The sequence below is a fragment of the Lacerta agilis genome, chromosome 11 (assembly GCF_009819535.1).
Source record: "Lacerta agilis isolate rLacAgi1 chromosome 11, rLacAgi1.pri, whole genome shotgun sequence".
NCBI classification, from domain to species: domain Eukaryota; kingdom Metazoa; phylum Chordata; class Lepidosauria; order Squamata; family Lacertidae; genus Lacerta; species Lacerta agilis.
This window is the reverse complement of record NC_046322.1, coordinates 59,710,196-59,728,383: the sequence shown is the minus strand read 5'-3', so window position 1 is coordinate 59,728,383 and position 18,188 is coordinate 59,710,196. Positions and strand designations below refer to the sequence as shown.

The 18,188-nt window shown below is 43.6% G+C and overlaps 1 protein-coding gene across 1 annotated transcript in view; it reads left to right on the top strand.

Annotated features, from left to right (window-relative positions):
• Nucleotides 1-3,705: 3,705 nt before the first annotated feature.
• Nucleotides 3,706-18,188, top strand: part of TMC1 (transmembrane channel like 1) — a 57,111-nt gene continuing 42,628 nt past the window's right edge. The window contains 6 exon segments of the mRNA XM_033164640.1: nucleotides 3,706-3,857; nucleotides 5,840-5,923; nucleotides 5,926-6,108; nucleotides 6,111-6,144; nucleotides 8,886-9,023; nucleotides 16,381-16,471. Coding sequence (XP_033020531.1) covers nucleotides 3,758-3,857; nucleotides 5,840-5,923; nucleotides 5,926-6,108; nucleotides 6,111-6,144; nucleotides 8,886-9,023; nucleotides 16,381-16,471 — 630 coding nt within the window. The 5' untranslated portion in view covers nucleotides 3,706-3,757.

The window sequence follows — 18,188 nt, the reverse complement described above, 5'->3', positions numbered from 1 at the left end:
TCAGTCCTCAAATGACTTTTTGTTAACATTTTAAAATACACAATCTTGGCTTTTCATTTTCAGCATAAAAGGGATGGTTTCAAAGGATCACATGGGGTTGTCTTCAGTATCTTTCAGTGAAGGAGTTATGGCAATACTTGTTAAATTCAGAATGCCTCTGTTGATTCATGAAATAATAATAATATAATAATAATAATAATAATAATAATAATAATAATAATAATTTATTTATACCCAGCCCATCCGGCTGGGTTTCTCCAGCCACTCTGTATGTCTATGATACTAACTGAGTGCAACTGCAAGCATATTTTATTCAGAGGTAGGCATCAGTTCTAGGGATCCTTCTAAGAGACAATTGCACCCAGCCCCACCCAGCCCTATTGTTCCTTTCAAAGTATCGGAAAGACCTGTGGCAAGAGGTAGAGCTGGTTGGGCAGGCCAAGCACTGAGAGAGGCTGCTCTGCGACTCTGCTGGGACCTTCCTGTCACCAAATAAATGCTCCGGAACTACTTTTGACTAAGAGAGACAGATATATGGGTGTAGCTAGGGGATGGGGGGGCAGCTGCCCTCCTAAATCAAATAAATGAAAAAAAATACTATTTCATTCCGTATCTGCTAGACAGAGCCAGACAGAGGATGTCCTGATCCCCACCCCCAACATAAATCCTGGCTATGTCCAGGGGCAGATATTTTATATCGTCCCACGGTCCCACATATGCTTATTCAGAAATGATTCCCACTCAATTCAGAGTGACTTGCTTCCGGATATGTGCATCTCTGCAGCTTAAGAAAGAAGGGAAGGAAGGAAGGAAGGAAGGAGTGGGATAGAGAAAGGCATTGCAGAAACAGAGTAAATGGATGCTGGAATGTTTTGTTATATTTCATTTCCTCAGTTAAACTTTACTATAGTTACCTTTTTAGTTAAAGTTTCTCATTGATTCACTGTCACTCCCCGAAAAGTGCTTAGAGTTCAGGAATAGGACTAAGGAGAATTGGAAGCCAAGCCAGACCATTGGTTCCTTTAGCTCAGTATCATCCACAGTGTCTAGTGGCAACAGGGTTCCGGCAGTGGTCTCTCCCAGAGATACAGGTATTGAACCTGGGACCTTCTGCATGTGAGGTCAATGCACTACCAATGCACAGCCCTTCCCCAAGGCATTATTCACCAGGCGGATAAGCAACCGGCTTCTTCACATCAACACATTACTCTGCCCGTTGGATTCTCTTTTGCTTGTTATTTATTCTGTGCCACTGTGCTTAATTAAATTCAATCAATTACATTGATGATGTGTTTAAGCCCCAGTTATGAGCAGTGCCTTTTTATGATATAGATATCAGCATGGTTGGTTTCTGCAGAATATATACTCCCTGCTTTAATGGACATTCCAATGCATATCCGTAAGCCTCCAGCTGCTCCCTCACTGCATGCTTTCATCAGGATCCTCTGTGAAGCCAATCCCATATCTTTAGAAGGCTTCCATGGGAATTTTTTCTTTGGCTGAAAGTAGATCACTGAAGGGACTCCTTACAAATAAAACAAGGTGTCCTAATACAGCATGCAGAGCATCTTTTCAAAAGTGTTTTGTCTTCATCACTGCAAGGACTTCATGGCAATTGTAATGATCTTTGTATAATGTGGATCCATTTGCTGCCTCCAGGCAAAAGCATAGATTCAGACCAAACAAAGAACACTCATTTTTGCGTTCCACTCTTGATATTGAATAACATTTTTTGCATAATTTGGGAGTGGGGGGAGATTATGCAGATGTTGGTGGAAATTGAAATGACAGAACATATTATTGGCTTTTTGGAAGGAATTTCTGCTTCTTGCATATGTATGATCCTTTAAAAAAAAACCAGCCTGCCCAACTTCTGAATAACTCTTGCCAGTGAGAAAACAATAATGCTGTTCTTTTCTCAGCATCACATATTTTGCCATTCTTTAATCTCCCACTTTATCAAAGCAGTACTCATTTTGTTCAATGGAGTTTTCACTCAGTAAATTAACATGTACGCCATTGTTTTGAAAAAAGATTCGGGTAGGTTCCTTCAGATGATAAGTGAAAATAGGGAACAATGTGACTGAGGGAATGTGGAAAAGTCACAAAAAGCTCACCAGTGGTGAACCTGCCGCTATGGAATTAGAACAATCTGAAGGACAAAATGGTGTGACATGGGAGATCTGTGATTGGGTCACTTTGCCCCCACCCCACTTTAAAAGAAAAATACTTTAATGTAGCTGTGAGATGGGTTGTGAAACTGGACGAGGGCTGCAGCACTGGGGAAAGGGAGAACTGGAGTTAGGATAACAAGGCCCATGAAGGGGGGGGGGAACCCCTGGATATCCATTTTGTGCAACTCATTGGTGCATTAATCTTTCAAAGATGAGTATTTTTTGTGATGTGTATCCTCATCTCCAGTGATCTTAACATAAAATCCAACTTCCTGCTCAGATTAATAGCAGGAATAGAAATAAGCACCTCCTCCCTTTCTCATGATTCTCCTTCATTTTTTTCCACTTGGAACTTGTTCCTTTCTTTCTGTCATGATAAATCTCTTGCCTCTTTTTACTATAAAACTAAATGACCTAAACTGACCATTTGTTCCATATGTAACACCTTTCATAAGCATACATAAAGCCAGCACTTTTTTTCTAAAAAAATTGTTTGGTGTACTCTCATTTTGACTCAAGAAACCACCATTTTATAGTTCAAATTGGGGAAAATAAATTCAGTAAATGGACAAAAGTACAAAATTCACAAAATGTTTAGGGGTATGTGTACCCCTGCATCCCACCCACCAGAAAAAAAGCATATAGCCAGCAGTCAGAAGTCATGTTTTGATTTTCTTGATGGTTAACAATTTGTTATCAGTTTATTTGGATAAATAAGGTTGTGCTGCATATGAAAACTGCAGCTACTGTATTACAGTGGTACCTCAGGTTACATACGCTTCATGTTACAACGCAGGTTACAGACTCCGCTAACGCAGAAATAACACTTCAGGTTAAGAACTTTGCTTCAGGATAAGAACAGAAATTGTGCTCTGGCGGCGCAGCGGCAGTGGGAGGCCCCATTAGCTAAAGCGGTGCTTCAGGTTAAGAACAGTTTCAGGTTAAGAACAGACTTCCAGAACGAATTAAGTTCTTAACCTGAGGTACCACTGTAATTTGTTAATGTACAACATTACTACTTCATGGGAACATAGGAAACTGCTTTATACTATTGGTGCATCTTGCACAGTATTGTCTACTCTGACTGGCAGTAGATCTCAAGAATTCCATACAGGTGTGTAACGCATCTTATCTTGAGATGCCCAGACTGAACCTGCGATCTTCTACATAGACATCAGATGCTACAGCTCTTCCGCCATTACTTGTACCTCTTCAGCAATTGTAACTGATGTTTGTATGACTTGTATAGGCCAGAACCAATGGATGCAGGCCGGGCTCTCTGTTGTTAAGCAGATGCTCTATGAGCAAACAAGCATTTCCTGTTGTGCTCAGAATGCAGTGTACCATTTCAGACCTCTTCCAGGAGAAGGATAAATTCTCCAACCATTTATCAGGAGTGGGCCATTAGCAGTAGCACAGCTCAAATTATTTTAAATGAGACCAAGATGTCTGCAGGTGGATGCACTTCTGGTCATGCCTATTGTCTTTATGATTTGAATGCTAGAATTGGTCTTTAAATGACTATGCAGAGATGGGAACAATCAGCAGATGCATTAAGGATCTGGGAATTAAAGAGCCGCTAAATGGACTTAAGGACACAGAAAACAAAGAGTTTTTACTTTTACTCCACAGTGAGAATAGAGGTTGACAATAACGAAGGCAGCGCTGCTGAAAGTGAAGAAGGTAAGAATGCCCAAAACAGAGTGTGAGTGAGTGAATGAAAGAGAGAGAGAGAGAGAGAGAGAGAGAGAGAGAGCATGTGTGTAAAAAGGTTCTATAGATCTCTGCTTCAACAAGCTGGGCAGGACCTACAGGCCAATTCCTCATACACAATGGTTCACACTGCAAAAGAACCAAGATGTCATCACCTACAAATGGTGGTAGAAATTCATGAATAATGTCCTCTTGTTGATATGGTACTTAACAAACATGACAGCAACCATGTCACGATTATTTCAATTAACAGTATTAAAATGGCAACCATGTGTTAAATGGAAGTTTTCCCATTTTCAGGGCATACACTCTGTTCCTAACATTCTGCTTGTATTTATGGAGTATGAGTTTTATCTGTGATCTTAGGATCATTCCATACATTTCCCTATTTTTCCTCTGTGTGGAAAATGCAACTAGGAAGGCAGTTTTTAACAGAAAAGCCAACATATATGCATTGATCTTCCACAGCAAATTTTGGCCTGGCTGCTTTATGCTTTTGAAAAACTCCCATAAGGTGGTGGACCTGACTGATACATATACAGTGGTACCTCGCAAGACAAATGCCTCGCGCAACAGAAAACTTGCTAGACGAAGGGTTTTGCGATTTTTTTAGGTGACTCGCAAGACGAATTTTTCTATGGCCGTGCTTCACAAGACGAAAACGTTTCAATGTATTCCTATGGGAAACTGTGCTTCGCAAGACGAAATTTCCGCAATACGAAACGACTCGCGGAACGAATTAATTTCGTCTTGCGAGGCACCACTGTAGTTCCACCTATATGGCTAAAATAAGAGTACACAGGCTAAACAGTGGTAATGATGGAATGCAATCTGTTGACATCACATTGTGGTGATGTCCTCAATCTAGACAAAGCCAATCTCTGTGTCGTAAAAAGTCCACATCTAATCTCTACTATAAGAGGCTGATATGGAGAATAGAGCAATAGCATTCAGCACCTTAGAGTTAGTGAGCAGTTTGAAACACGGCTAAGATTTCATCTATGGCCATTTCTGATAGTTCCAAACACCTGTAGCAGGGTGGGAGCAGGGAATGGGAAGGACTGGACTCAACCCAAGGGCTCCCTTTATACCTAATAGGTGATAATGCACTCCTAGCTTTTAGTGAAGTGTGTGGTTTGTTTGCTTTTGCTGTGCTTAGCATTCCTTGGATTGGGGCCAAAATTTTCCTAATGCCCTGCCCTGGATTTCCAACACAGCTCCAATGCATTGGCACAGCATTGTTTGCATTCTTTGTCAGAGCTGAACACTGTCCTGGAATTGTGTACACCATCTAGGAAAAACTTTGTTCTATGTCATTCCAATGCTATTTATAAATGGCTGCAATTGTACTGGTCTCTTAATATCCCATTAAGGTACTATACTCTGAAATGGGGTAGGCAAGTGAGGCACTGCAGACTTTAACTGACCACCAAGATTGTCACAAAATTTACTCACTTTTCCATTTTTGTTTTGCTACTTTTGTATCTGATCCTTCTGAAGAGCCCAGAGAGGTGCATTGCCTCATAATAGTCCTGGGAAATGTCTGGCCAGGCTGGACTTCTGCCCTTTTCACAATTATGTGGAATTAGTAGTGGTTCAGACACGCCATACCTGTTGACATTCACCCTTCTGCATACCAGTAGCTATTAAAGGTGCAGGAGGAGCCCTGGTCACGTGTGCATCTGTCCAACCTACCTGTGAGGTATGTGAGGCTGCATGACTAAGGCAAGGCTACTGAATATGGTCCATAATGACTGAGAACTGAGACTGTGGTTTCTCACTGCACTGTGACTGGCCCAGGGATCATTCACTGCTTTTACCTGGCTTGAAACAATGACATCAGAAAACAATGTTGTGGGGTGTGTGTGTAGGTTTATGTGTGGAGGAGGAGGGGGGGAAGGTGGCTGATATCCAGAGGGAATGTATTTTTGTTCTCTGTTCTTGACAATAAGAGCAAGAATCTGTTCAGAGAAAGGGAGCGTCAAGTAAAAAAACCAGAGAGAAAAATGAAGAGGATGAAGAGGGCGAGGATGAGGATGAAAGACTGCTGCAGATCGTAGGCGAAAATACAAAAGGCGGAGGATGAAAGATGGTGGATTAGACATCAGCGAATCAGATGGAGAAGGCTGTAAAAGCAGGAAGAACAGAGCCAACCAGATGACCAAGGATGGTGATGAAGAAGATGGGGATAAAAAACGCAAGGACAAGAAAAAGGGGAAAAAGAAAAAAAAGAAGACAAAAAGAAGAAAGGATCAGGGTAATGCCTTATTATGATGATCTCTTGAATGTAAAGTCAATGATGGTTGTGTTAGGCATACTGCAGCAATCTGCAGTACTCCTAGAACTATAGAGAGGGGAGGGCTATCAAGGGTCACCTGGTCCAACCAGTGTGAGAGCCAGTGGTGTAGTGGTTAAGAGCGGTAGACTCGTAATCTGGTGAACCGGGTCCGCGTCTCCGCTCCTCCACATGCAGCTGCTGGGTGACCTTGGGCTAGTCACACTTCTCTGAAGTCTCTCAGCCCCACTCACCTCGCAGAGTGTTTGTTGTGGGGGAGGAAGGGAAAGGAGAATGTTAGCCGCTTTGAGACTCCTTTGGGTAGTGATAAAGCGGGATATCAAATCCAAACTCTTCTTCTCTTCTTCTTCAACCCTCTGCAAGGCAGGAATCACAGGGAAAGAATCCCTGACACATGGTCACCCAACCTGTATGTTTAAAAGCCTCCAATGAAGGAGAGAACATCACCTTCTGAGATACTCCCTCAGCTCAAGGAGCCAGATCTACACATACTCAGTTCTCATAAAACCTGAGTATTTCCAAAAGAGCTCTGCAGTTTAATTTTGGCCAGACACTTTTGAGTGACCGTGTGTTGTGCTCAACAGAGTGCAGTCCACTACACTGAAGGTTGTCAGGGGGCGGCATTCTCTGTTTGAAAGCATCTTCTATTTGAGCACACACATGCCACCTGGGTGCCTTCCACACTGTGCTGAGATACAGTACAGCTTAAATTTGCATCTATGCATATAAATCACCACATGCACATATTCTGCAAATTGATGTCCTATTTGGCAATGCATAACTGGCCACTTCTGTTCAAAGCTGTATGCGCAATGTCTGTAAGATTCTGAGACCTCAATACCCAAAGGAGAAAGAGCCAAATTAGGCATGGTGTTTGTCATGTAGTTTGTTGCTATGTGCCTATAATTAGTTTTCTAACTAAATAGCCATTGCAAGCGACTGGAGCTAGAATAGGAATGCAGCATAGTGTGTGTATTCTCTGGGATTTCATATGGTCTCTCCCAGTCCAACCTGGAGATGCTGGGGATTCAACCTGGACCTTCTGCATGCAAAGCTCTACTGCTGTGCTATAGCCCCCCCCCACCCTACTCAGAGCTGCTTTTGAAAGTTTTGACCTTTGCATGTCTTCCTAGTTCCCTGTGTTCTCCGCATCCTTCCCCAAACCCATGTACGGTATTAGTGTTAAAATTAATCAGGCATGAAGACGTTGCAGAAGCAAATGGGTCTATTTAGCTTCAATATCTGGCCGCAACTACGTATTTTCAGTGATGACTGCTGTTGGTGCTCCCACCAAAATATCCCATATACATTCAGGAATCCGAAGCAATCTTGATATCAGAAAGTCATCATCACATTTAGTCTGTTCCTGAAACACAGTAGAAATAATGAGACAATAACTCATACGTGGTGGGAATGTGCCAACTGTGAGATATATTATTTATTATTATTATTATTATTTATTATTATTATTATGCCACACATCTGACTGGGTTGCCCCAGCCACTCTGGGCGGCTCACAACAGAATATTAAAAACATGATGAAACACCACCATATCAGGGCTGGAATGGAAGGGGCTTTCCACCATGGAAAATGTTTTACATCACTCGTTCTTTTTAAAGATTTCTATGATTAATGTTCACAGGAACCTACTGCAGTAGGGTATGTTGAATTTTTCAACTTTCAAATTCCAAAATATGAGGAATGCTAAAAAGTTGTGACATGATTTGGGAATTCAAAATATATTTTGGTTAAATAAATATAATTTAGTTTTGCTTTGTAAGTAAAATATGTTTAAAATCGCATAGAAATAATGAAAAATGACTGCCAAGTTATATAATATATTAATATTATTAATGTTTATTATTATCTTGCATTACCTGATCTTTTCAGAAGGTAAAATTAAAATTCAGAAGGTAAAAATTAAAATTCTGAAAGCATGTTATGTGTTTCTTCATCAAACGTTGACTTACCAAGCTAAATGTTGTCCAACCAAAATAATAATAGCAGATTTGAGTTCCTCACACCCCAAAACATATTTTAAAGACCCCTCACTTGCAAAAAATAAGTTTCACCCCCCTAAAATGACATACCTTACTGCTGAAGGTCTAAGCTTTAGTGATACGTTCAAAGTGGCATCTCAGAGTTATTATCCCTATTTATGGCCAGAGGAATTGATAGGACAATTTATGCTGAGCTTGTCCAGTCGGAAGATAAATTTCCCAACACTTTCTCAGGGAGGAACCTCACCTCTGGCAGTGTCCTTGTTTCCCCTTTTCTAAGGCCTTTGTCCACATGTCAGGAGGAAGAAGAGGAGGAGGAGGAACTATGTTGGCAACTTGGCCCCTATTTTGTATCCTCCACAATGTGCTGCACCGGCATCATTCTGAGATATTGTGCATGGGAAAGGGAGGCAGAAGCACAATGTTTGGAGCATTCGGGGGGTGGGAATGGTGGTTGCTAATATGTTTTCTGTTTCTTCAAAACAAAAATAACAATACTGTAAAAAAAGAAGAGCATTTTCTGAGAGCATTCTCCCAGGACAGCGGAGGGCGTGTGTGCTGTGTCCCATTGGGGCAGTGGTGGCGGTACTTGCCCTTCGTCTGATAGGAAATGCTTCTGTGGGGCAGGGGTGGGTGGAGCAGCTGCCCACAAGCCTACCAGTGAAGCCGCCCCTCTTTTCACCTCTCTCTCTTTTTTAAAGCTCTGATTCAAGTTCTGAAGAGGAGCTTACAGAGGAGGAAATAGCCAAGCTGAAGGAAGCAGTAGAAGAGAAAAAGAAGCTAATTGCCACATTGAGAAACAAGCCCTGGAATATGAAAAAGAAACTGGAAGTCTTGAAGTATGATATTGTATATGGTCACTTGTAGGGCATGTTCGCACATGTTTTAGTTGTGACTGCTTGATTACTCAGCATTTGATCACTCACAGGTGAATGTGTGAACTGGTGCCACAGAGAAGCATTGGGCTGGATCCAGACCAAGTCAGCCATGACTTACTTAAGCCCCCTTGATTGCAGTGTGACCTAGATATGACTTACACTGGAACAAGCCCATTGGGTTAGAGGTAATATAAAATTCTATCAGTGACATTTGTAGTCATGCATACAATCAAGCCACCATTTTTTGCAGCATGTTTGGTGGAGAAGGCTGTGGACTATGAAAGCTCAATAAACAGGTGGATCTTTAACGTGTCACAAGTTTGTTGACTTTTTCCCATTAAAAATGAAGTCAGTTCACACATGCAGCTGTCAGATGTGATCTAGTGATGTAACTCCATGCATGAGCCACTATAATTCATTGAATAAAAATCTTTAGTTCCCAGAACTATGACTAGAAAGACACAATAGGTCCTGAAATAGGAACAAAGGTGGGATTTCTGATCATCTGTGATGTAGTGCAGAGGTAATTAATGTTGAAGCAAGGCCACAGCTTTATTTCAGTTGGGGGTGGGCAAGCTTTTTGCATGGGTGACCACATTTCCTCAGGGTTAATCTGTCAGGGGATTCTGGATCTGGAATAAAGACCACCCTCTTCAGTGTTCACCAGAGCTACAGCAGGCTAGAAGTCCCAATTTTTAATGATGTTTATTCAGAATTATGCCCCACTTGGTTTGATGGGATCACCCTCAAATAACTATAAAGACATTTATTTATCAGTGCAACAGTTCAATGCAGTCACTGTTCTGGAAAACAATGAAAAGTAACTCATTCCTGACATTAATGCGCTATATAAAGCGAATCTAGAGCGGTAAGAAAGGAGAAGGAACATGAGGTGGAAAACCAACAGAATTCTTGAGGATGGCATTAAATGAGACCAGGGGCCACATGTGGACCTGTGGTTTAATTAAGAAATTATTTATATCCTGCCCGGATTATACTCCTGTCACAAGTGGTGGAATTCCCCTTCCTTTGCAGCACCACAATCTGCTCTAAAGAGTTCCCTGAGCTTCTGGAGCAGATTTTCTGTGTGAACAGGGAACTGCAAGGGGGAAGAGGTGGAAATGTCAATCCTGGTTGGGCAATCAGAGGTTGTTGCACCACAACTGAATATATCACCTTGAAATTCTGGCCTTGTTTTTTTAAATAAAATTAATCTTTTTAAAGAGTTACCCTGGAGCAACGCTGCATTTCTCTTTAATGAAATTTGAGCTGGTGCCTGAAACCATCTTGACCTGTTACTGAAAAGTTGAGCAATCCACTTGAATCCTCCTCTTCAGAAGCCACCTCTTAAGTTTGCAACCTTGAAACAGCCCAAGTACAGTATACCTCGCACTTTGAAAGCTGCAACCCCACACCTCCCATGAATTATTAAGCTAGGCCATTTAAGGACAATAATACCTGTGCTCATGAAATATTCATGCCCCTTGTGTTGGTAATTAGATTAATGTTTCTTTGAATTTAATAAAGCTTTCAATGGGTTAGCTAAGAGAGTACATTTTGGTCTATCTTGTATTATCGATAATTTACATATAGCACACAATCCACTTACCTGTGTTTTGACACTTTTGCATCTTTGAGTACAGATGTGCAAGATTTGTTTCTGATGTTCAAACATGCTTTATAAGAACACACAGGGAGTGCCTGGTGAAGTTTGAAAGTGAGGTCCTTTGCTTCCTCCAGCAGGTGACTGGGCAGTTACCAGATATCTTTCATAAACTAAAATGCTTTCACTGGTCTTGTGGTGATGTATTTTCAAAACATAAGACAAACAGATTTCACTCTCTTGTCATATCTGGCAAATTAAGGACCTCATGTTTAAAGTCATAATCAATTTATATGTGTTTTCTGTACACATTTATTCTCAAAGCAGTTGACAGGAGAAAAAAAACAGTAAAAATGCAGTAGTACAATAACCATAATACATAATAAAAATTACAATATCTGTACAACATAACACAAACAATTCAACAATGAACAGCTCATTTTAAATAATTTAGAAAATTTAGTGAGCATAAAGCTTACAAACAGGTCAGTTAACAAGATCCCAAAGCTGATGGTATTTTTGTACTTTTCTCCAACTTTTATACCCAGAGTGAAAAGGCCAGAACACACCCCCCCCAGAATGCTTCTGTTTCATTGAGGGGTTTATCAGTTAGTTTCAGTGTTTTGACCTTGCTGACTTTGAGGCCCTTGATCAGGGGTGGCAGATCTTTTCTGCCCAGTGGGCCAAATTCTTATCTCCCTACCTATGACAATGTTGTGCTTTGAAGCCCCAGCTGTTGGGACTTCAAAGTGCATCATGGGCATAGCTGTCAAGTATCCCGTATTGGCCGGGATTCTCCCGTTTTTACACGTGTTTCCCGCCCCTCTCCCGGAGCCCTCAAAAACCCGTATTTTCCCAGGTTGTGTGGAGGTGGAGGAGGGCCGGGAATGCCCGGGGGGAGGAGAGACAAGCTGTCGGCGCTTCCCTCAGCTGCAAGCGGAGCAGGAGAGCCAGGAGAGCGAGCGAGAAGCCGCTAGGGGGAGCGCTCCATCGGCAGCCCGGCCAAGCGCTCTCTCTCTCTCCTCCCTGGCTGACCTGCTTCGCCCTCCTCTGCTCGCCGGAGGGACTGCTTGCTTGCCTGCCTGCCTGCCTGCCCGCCCTGCTCGGCAGGGTGGAGAGAAAGAGCATCGGCACCAAGTGAGCTATCCTCTGGTTCCGGTTTGAGCCTGGAGGCGCGGGGCTGCTAGCTGCCTGCCCTGACCCTCGGGGCCTTCCGGACTGGCTCCTGAGATTTGGTGGTCAAGCCACTCCGGCCCCAGCCTCTTTTATCAAAAGTTCACCGCGTATCCCGTTTCCCTAAGCAACACCCAATAAAAGCCTCCATAAAAAAATAAAAGCGCAGCCGGGAGGGGTGGCCGCAGCCGGCTTTCTCACCCCCCCCCCAATGTTTTAATTTCCCCTCAAATGCGACATGTCTGGACGGAGGAATCGAGGCGCTCGCTCGGCCGTCCGGAGACGGAGAGCGCGTGAGGTAACCCTGGACAGGTCCGGGAAAAGCCACGTCGCTGAGGCAGCTGGGAGGAAAGTTCCGTGGCGGGGTAGGGATTGGCTTGAGGGGCAGTCAGTGAGTTGGCTGGCCGTTAGCGGCGGCCGCCACAAGCCCAGCCCAGTGCAGGGCGCAACGGGGCGGGCGGGCGGCGCTTTGAGCATTCCGCTGAGCCAGCCGGGCGAGGGAGCGGCGAGCAGACGGGGCGGGCGCAGCGCCGACGCTGGAGCGCCAGCCTGCCACACAAAAGCGACGGCCGAAGCGCGTTCTAGCTGCTCCGCCCACTTTTGCTTCTGGCTCCGCCCACCACTGCCATGTGACTGTCAGGTGAGGCTGCTGATCCCTTATTTTCACATCCAAAAGTTGACAACTATGATCATGGGAGTGTGTGCAACTAAACAGAGCAGGATTTAACCCTGGCTCATCAGGTGATGTCACCACCATTGGAGTGATCTCAGCTGATTGGGAGGTGGATATGACTTTAAAAAAAAGCTTTGCAGGCCAAATTCAACCCCTTGGCAAGCCAATGTTAGCCCACAGGCTAGAGATTCCCTACCTCTGCTGTAGATGGTTGATATTTGATGAAGCAATCTTTAAGTACTTGTGAACAGTGAGCTTGGAAGCGTGGTGTAGCATGTTGGACTTGGCTGAGGAAACCTGGGTTCACATCCTTGATCAGCCATGAAGTTCACTTGGTGGTTGACTTTGAGGCAGCCCAAGCCCCGACTACTGAACACATGGAGCATGTGCTAGGTCCACCCATCAAATTACACTACAGCACATCTGCAAATGAAGTTGTTCTTTCTGTGAAAGAAATGCCAGGGCTGCACTCCTTATGTTTCTGACTGACTATATCTAAGGTAGGAAAGTTGAGCTGAACAAAGGATGGATGGCTGCAGCAGCACAGAAAGCTTTGTTTTAATTAGCTCGTTGAACATAATAGTTTTTTGTGTTGCGCGTTGAGGTCCCCAAGCCACCCCCTAATAAATCACACTTGACACAGAATATTTTGTTTAAGGTTTTTGGCATAATTTTGGCCACAACTTGTATTAAAATACAAAATGTGAGTGGTTGCTTAGGCATTGGTTGAGACTATCTGTCCCCGCCCAGGGACAGAACTGACATCCGCAAACCTGTGGAAGTCAGTAAGGGAAAACATTTCTGGGGAGAGAATGGAGCTGGGCGCCAGGCCCCCGCCTTTCCCCTAATGCTCCCAGGGGCTCTTGCGCGGCCCTAGCCCCTTGCCAGGGGTACGGACAAAAGCAAGCCCCTGGATTCCTTTAATGGAATTCTCTTGCAGCAGCAACATTGGAGGGGCAGGCACAGCCAATCCATACCCCCCCCACCAACCAATTTTTAAATCAATGCCTAACCGCAACCTTAAAAGTTGTGATGATTTGCTTTGCTACGCAGTAGGCAAAAACCAAATGGCACCAGCCAATCAGCCAAATGGACAAAATTCCTACCAGGCCCCTGCCCCAAAAGCGGACGACCCCATGACAGGCGTAGCAAGGTCAAACGCAAAAGCCCTAATTATAGAGAGGGTGGGTGGGTGATCCGATGCACGCAGCGAAAAGAGGAAGCTCAACGCTGCATGCAGGGAAAGTATAGCCTCTGGGCTGTCCATCAAAAATTGGCAACATCAAAATCTCCCCAACAACCCAGAAGAGCCCAATCACTGTCGTGGCCATCTAAACCAACTTGCTAGACCCCACCGCAACACATGCTCTCCATGAAGGAGAACACGCTTTCTTTGAATCATTACCCACTGACTATCTTCTGATACTCAAGCAGCAGAGTTGCTTTCCATATGTTTTGTTTTTAAGAAAGATCCACTGGGAATACTTCCTAAAACCAAAGCCTTATTGAGATGTGTGCTGAAGTGCCTGTAAAATAAGCTATTTGAATTAATCATGTAAATATTCCATGAGTGGAACAGATGTCAGTTGCTGGAGAATACAGGTACTTGACGAGGGCCAGTAAAATGACTGTCGTATTTTTGTATTGTTTTATTTATTTATTTTTTGCGCATGTGGGTAGAATACAAGTGCTGGCATCCTTTTTTGTTTCGTTTCCTACTACTACTCTTCCTGGGATGGCATCTTCACATTAGGGTTATTCACAAATCCTACAGAAACAGGGCTACATCTGCTGGCCATGGCCCGCAGCACCCATCACAATCCCACTATAAATGACCATGTAAACAAATATAGAATTGTTTTGCTTGTGGATGAAGCTTACAGTTCTCTAGGGGATCCTGTGGTCTCCAGATGTTGCTGAACGATCCCTTCCCTCATCGCTGCCCATTGGCCGTGCTGGCTGCAGCTGATGGGAGCTGGAATGCAACAACATCTGGAGGCCCATAAGCCCCCCATTGTTGCTACAGAGAAACCTAATGAATTTAGAATAATCCAAGATAGTGCACAAGAAAGGCAGGAATATTGCAAATGAAACATTTTATTGTGAAATGACATGTCTGTGTCTAGTTTCTTGATCCGTGACATCTAGTAGTAATTTTCTTGATGCCTTGATATTCTATGTGTCCTTATCTGGCTCTACATCATTGGCTATTGGGCAGTGGGTGCATGGGCGTACCCAAGGGGGGCAGGGGGGCAGATGCCCCCCCTAGAAGCAAGCTACCTCCCCCAGAAGCAAAAATGATCGGCGTCCGTTTGGAGTAGACCAGGACTCCAGGGTAGAGCTGACAGCTGAACAGAGCTAGGAAATAGCCCTGCAGTTCCTGAAGCTGCCACTGGGGGGCGCAGGGAGTCCTCAGCCCCACCAGAGTCGGTGGAGAGCGGCAGACCTGCTGCTGCTGGAGGTCTCACCCGCTCGCCTCAGCCTTGGGGGAAGAAGGCCCCCCCCCCGCGCTGGCTTCCTGGCCATGCCGGCTGCCGCAACCGGGGGGGGGGACCCTTCCCCCAGCGCCTTTTTGTCCTCGACACCCCCCAAGTCCTTGCCATGGGGCTCCCCGTTTTGCAGGCACAGGCACAGGCTTCCCCACCCCAGTTGAACTGCGTCCCCTCCCTCCCTATTTTTAAAAATATTTTTAAAGAGTCCTCTTCGGTGTCAAAATCAGTGCCCACCTCTCCCGCCTTTATTTTTCAAACCGCTTCCTTAACACTGCGAGGCCGGCAAGGAATCTCCCCACCCCCAACACTGCAAGCCGCCACCTTTCCATTTAGGAGATTCTCTCGTATAATTGATCCTCGCACACTTTTTTTTTCTTATTTCATGCTGTCCTGAGAGCAGCTGGCTGCTCACATCACAGCCATGTCGTCATACCTTCCAGTTTTTAAATTTGCTATTTGAGAGAAGAGAGATCTCCACTTTGCATGTAAAGAATTTCTCTGAAGGAGACAACTCCTGTTTCTAAAGTAAGTTGAAAGGAGAAGGGTAGCAGATAGGCTTTAAAGTGCAGAGACTGAAGGAATGTAATCATAGAGTTGAAAGGGACCCCCAAGGGTCATCTAGTCCAACCCGCCACAATGCTATCCTTAATGTTGTTTACATCTCTTCCCCCCCCCTTCACATGGCTTAAAGTCACTTGTAATCAGATTTTGGGGTTGATCCACTGGGGTTGGATCAGTATAAATAGAAGAATGCAATTCTATATAAAGGAGAAATATTCTATGTAAATTGGCACACTTGAATTTAAGCATGCTTTACGGTCAAGGCTGTAGGAATAAACCAATTTAAATGCTTCTATACTGTGTAAAGTTGGGATTTTACCCTCAGGACTGGATTGAAACGAAAGTTTTGAACAAGTTTTTTTCAAACCCAAGAAAAATGATATTAGTATAAGACATGTAACTAGAATAAAAAAAAAATTTCCAAGCAAATCATTGTAATAACTATCGTAATAAAGCACTGCTATAATTATATATAATTTTCTTAAAATTTTGGTTTCATTCACCTTTTCGGTGCTGAAATGTCGCAGCCTGAGCGACCATGGCTCCCCCCCCCCTAGTTTTGATCCTGGGTACGCCCCTGAGTGGGTGGGCAAATGTGGCGTGTCATAATGCCAGGACATGGGCAAACTGTGCTTGAGGGGAAGAGGAAATAAGGAACGTGGTTCCCATGTTTAGTGGAAGAAAAAGTGTTTGGCATAACATGTCATTGGGGTGTTCAGTAATGTCAAGTTGTCTCAATGTTTCAGCAGAAGAGACAGTCAGAGGAAAGATGATTTCAGATAAATCCACAAGCACTTCTTTATTTTTATTTTTCAGAGATGCTCAGCAGTTTGTGGAAAAATTTGAGGGAGCCCTTGGCAAAGGCAAAGGGAAGAAATTTTATGCATATAAAGTGATGATGATGAAAGTAAGGACCGTCTCTCATTATGGCTTTGAATTTGCTCACTCAGCCTTTTTCAAATATCTCTTCCAGAATTAATGGTTTCACTCTCCTTTTGGATTGCATTTACTTTCAGCTATAAAAAGAAAGAAGAGTTTTCTGGGTATCTTAGTTCTGTAAATGCTGCAAAACTGCTAATGTTCTCTATTCATCCCTCAAACACATTTGTGCCCTCAAATCATAGTAATCAAAAAGATTCTGAGCAATCAGGTATGTATCACAGTCAGTGGAGCATAGGTGAACATTCACAAAAAATAAATGAAGGTATCAAAATCAGATGATGCTTAGGGAAAGGATACTGTAAGTAATCTAAAGAAATACAGACAGGCTGAAATCATATTAAAACCAATGCTTCAGTGTGACTTAGTGCTGCAGACCCAAGTAAACCTTCAAGAAATGTGGAGACTAGAAATATTATATGTAAGTTAATTAATAAACGCTTAACAAATCTCAGTGAACCTCTGGAATTAAGATTCGTATATCATTCTGGCACTTGGATGGAGCTGAAGTGCAGCTGAAATGATGGAGAGAAATAAATGTGGAATATGGAAGGAGGCTGAAGAACCTTCTGTTTCATGTCTCCTCCATTTAATATAATGTAGATTTTCAGATTTCCCTTGGTGTTGTTGCTTTTTGTACTTGTTGATTGCTTTTTACATGACTGTGTCTCAAAGCGACTTACAATGTAAAAATAGAAATAGCAAGAAACATTTAAACCAACCAAAGCAGGAAGGCAAAATGCTCATTAAAAATATTTATAAACATACAAAACGCACCCCCCCTCCTCAAAAGGATGAGCACAAAAAGAAGCCAAAGGCATACTTGACTACCCTCCAAGTTAAGAGTAAAATACCTTTTTCTCATGTCAACACCCTCTGCATCCGCCTTGGAAGGGGTATGTGGAGGAGAGTTTCATATGACAAATGCAGGGTCCCTGCTTGTTCACACAGTGAGAAGCAGTCCTTGGATAGGAAGATGGGGACACTAGCATATCTGCAGAGAGATATGGAAGAAAGAAAAGTGTAGGACAGGAAACACATTTGCATTTCCTGTGCCTTCAACAGAAACATTGCTGCCAAGGCCACTCTAACAACCTAGCGTGCACACAGATTTTGGAAGCACAGAGGTTTAAGCTCATCAGACAGATTTTTAGTTGAAAGTGTTCATTCTTTTCGTATTGTCCTAATTGTCAGGAGGTGCTACACATGAGTAGGAGTCTGGTAGAGACACATGCCTGACTGGCATGTTCTCTCCCTCTTGGTCATTCGTTTGGGAGACTCAAAGACTTTCTCCAGCCCAAACATCACAGCGACTGATACCTAGAGGCATCAGCACACTTCTGAATCAGCAGAGTATAGGCAGTCAGCGTTCAGACTCAGTAGTGCAGCAATTTGGCTTAACTATGTGGGTGACACTGTGGTCTAAACCACTGAGCCTAGGGCTTGCCAATCAGAAGGTCGGCAGTTCAAATCCCTGTGACAGGATGAGCTCCCATTGCTCGGTCCCAGCTCCTGCCCACCTAGCAGTTCCAAAGCATGTCAAAGTGCAAGTAGATAAATAGGTACCGCTCCAGCGGGAAGGTAAACAGCATTTCCGTGCGCTGCTCTGGTTCGCCAGAAGTGGCTTAGTCATGCTGGCCACTTGACCTTTACGCCGGCTCCCTTGGCCGCAACACCAGAGTCAT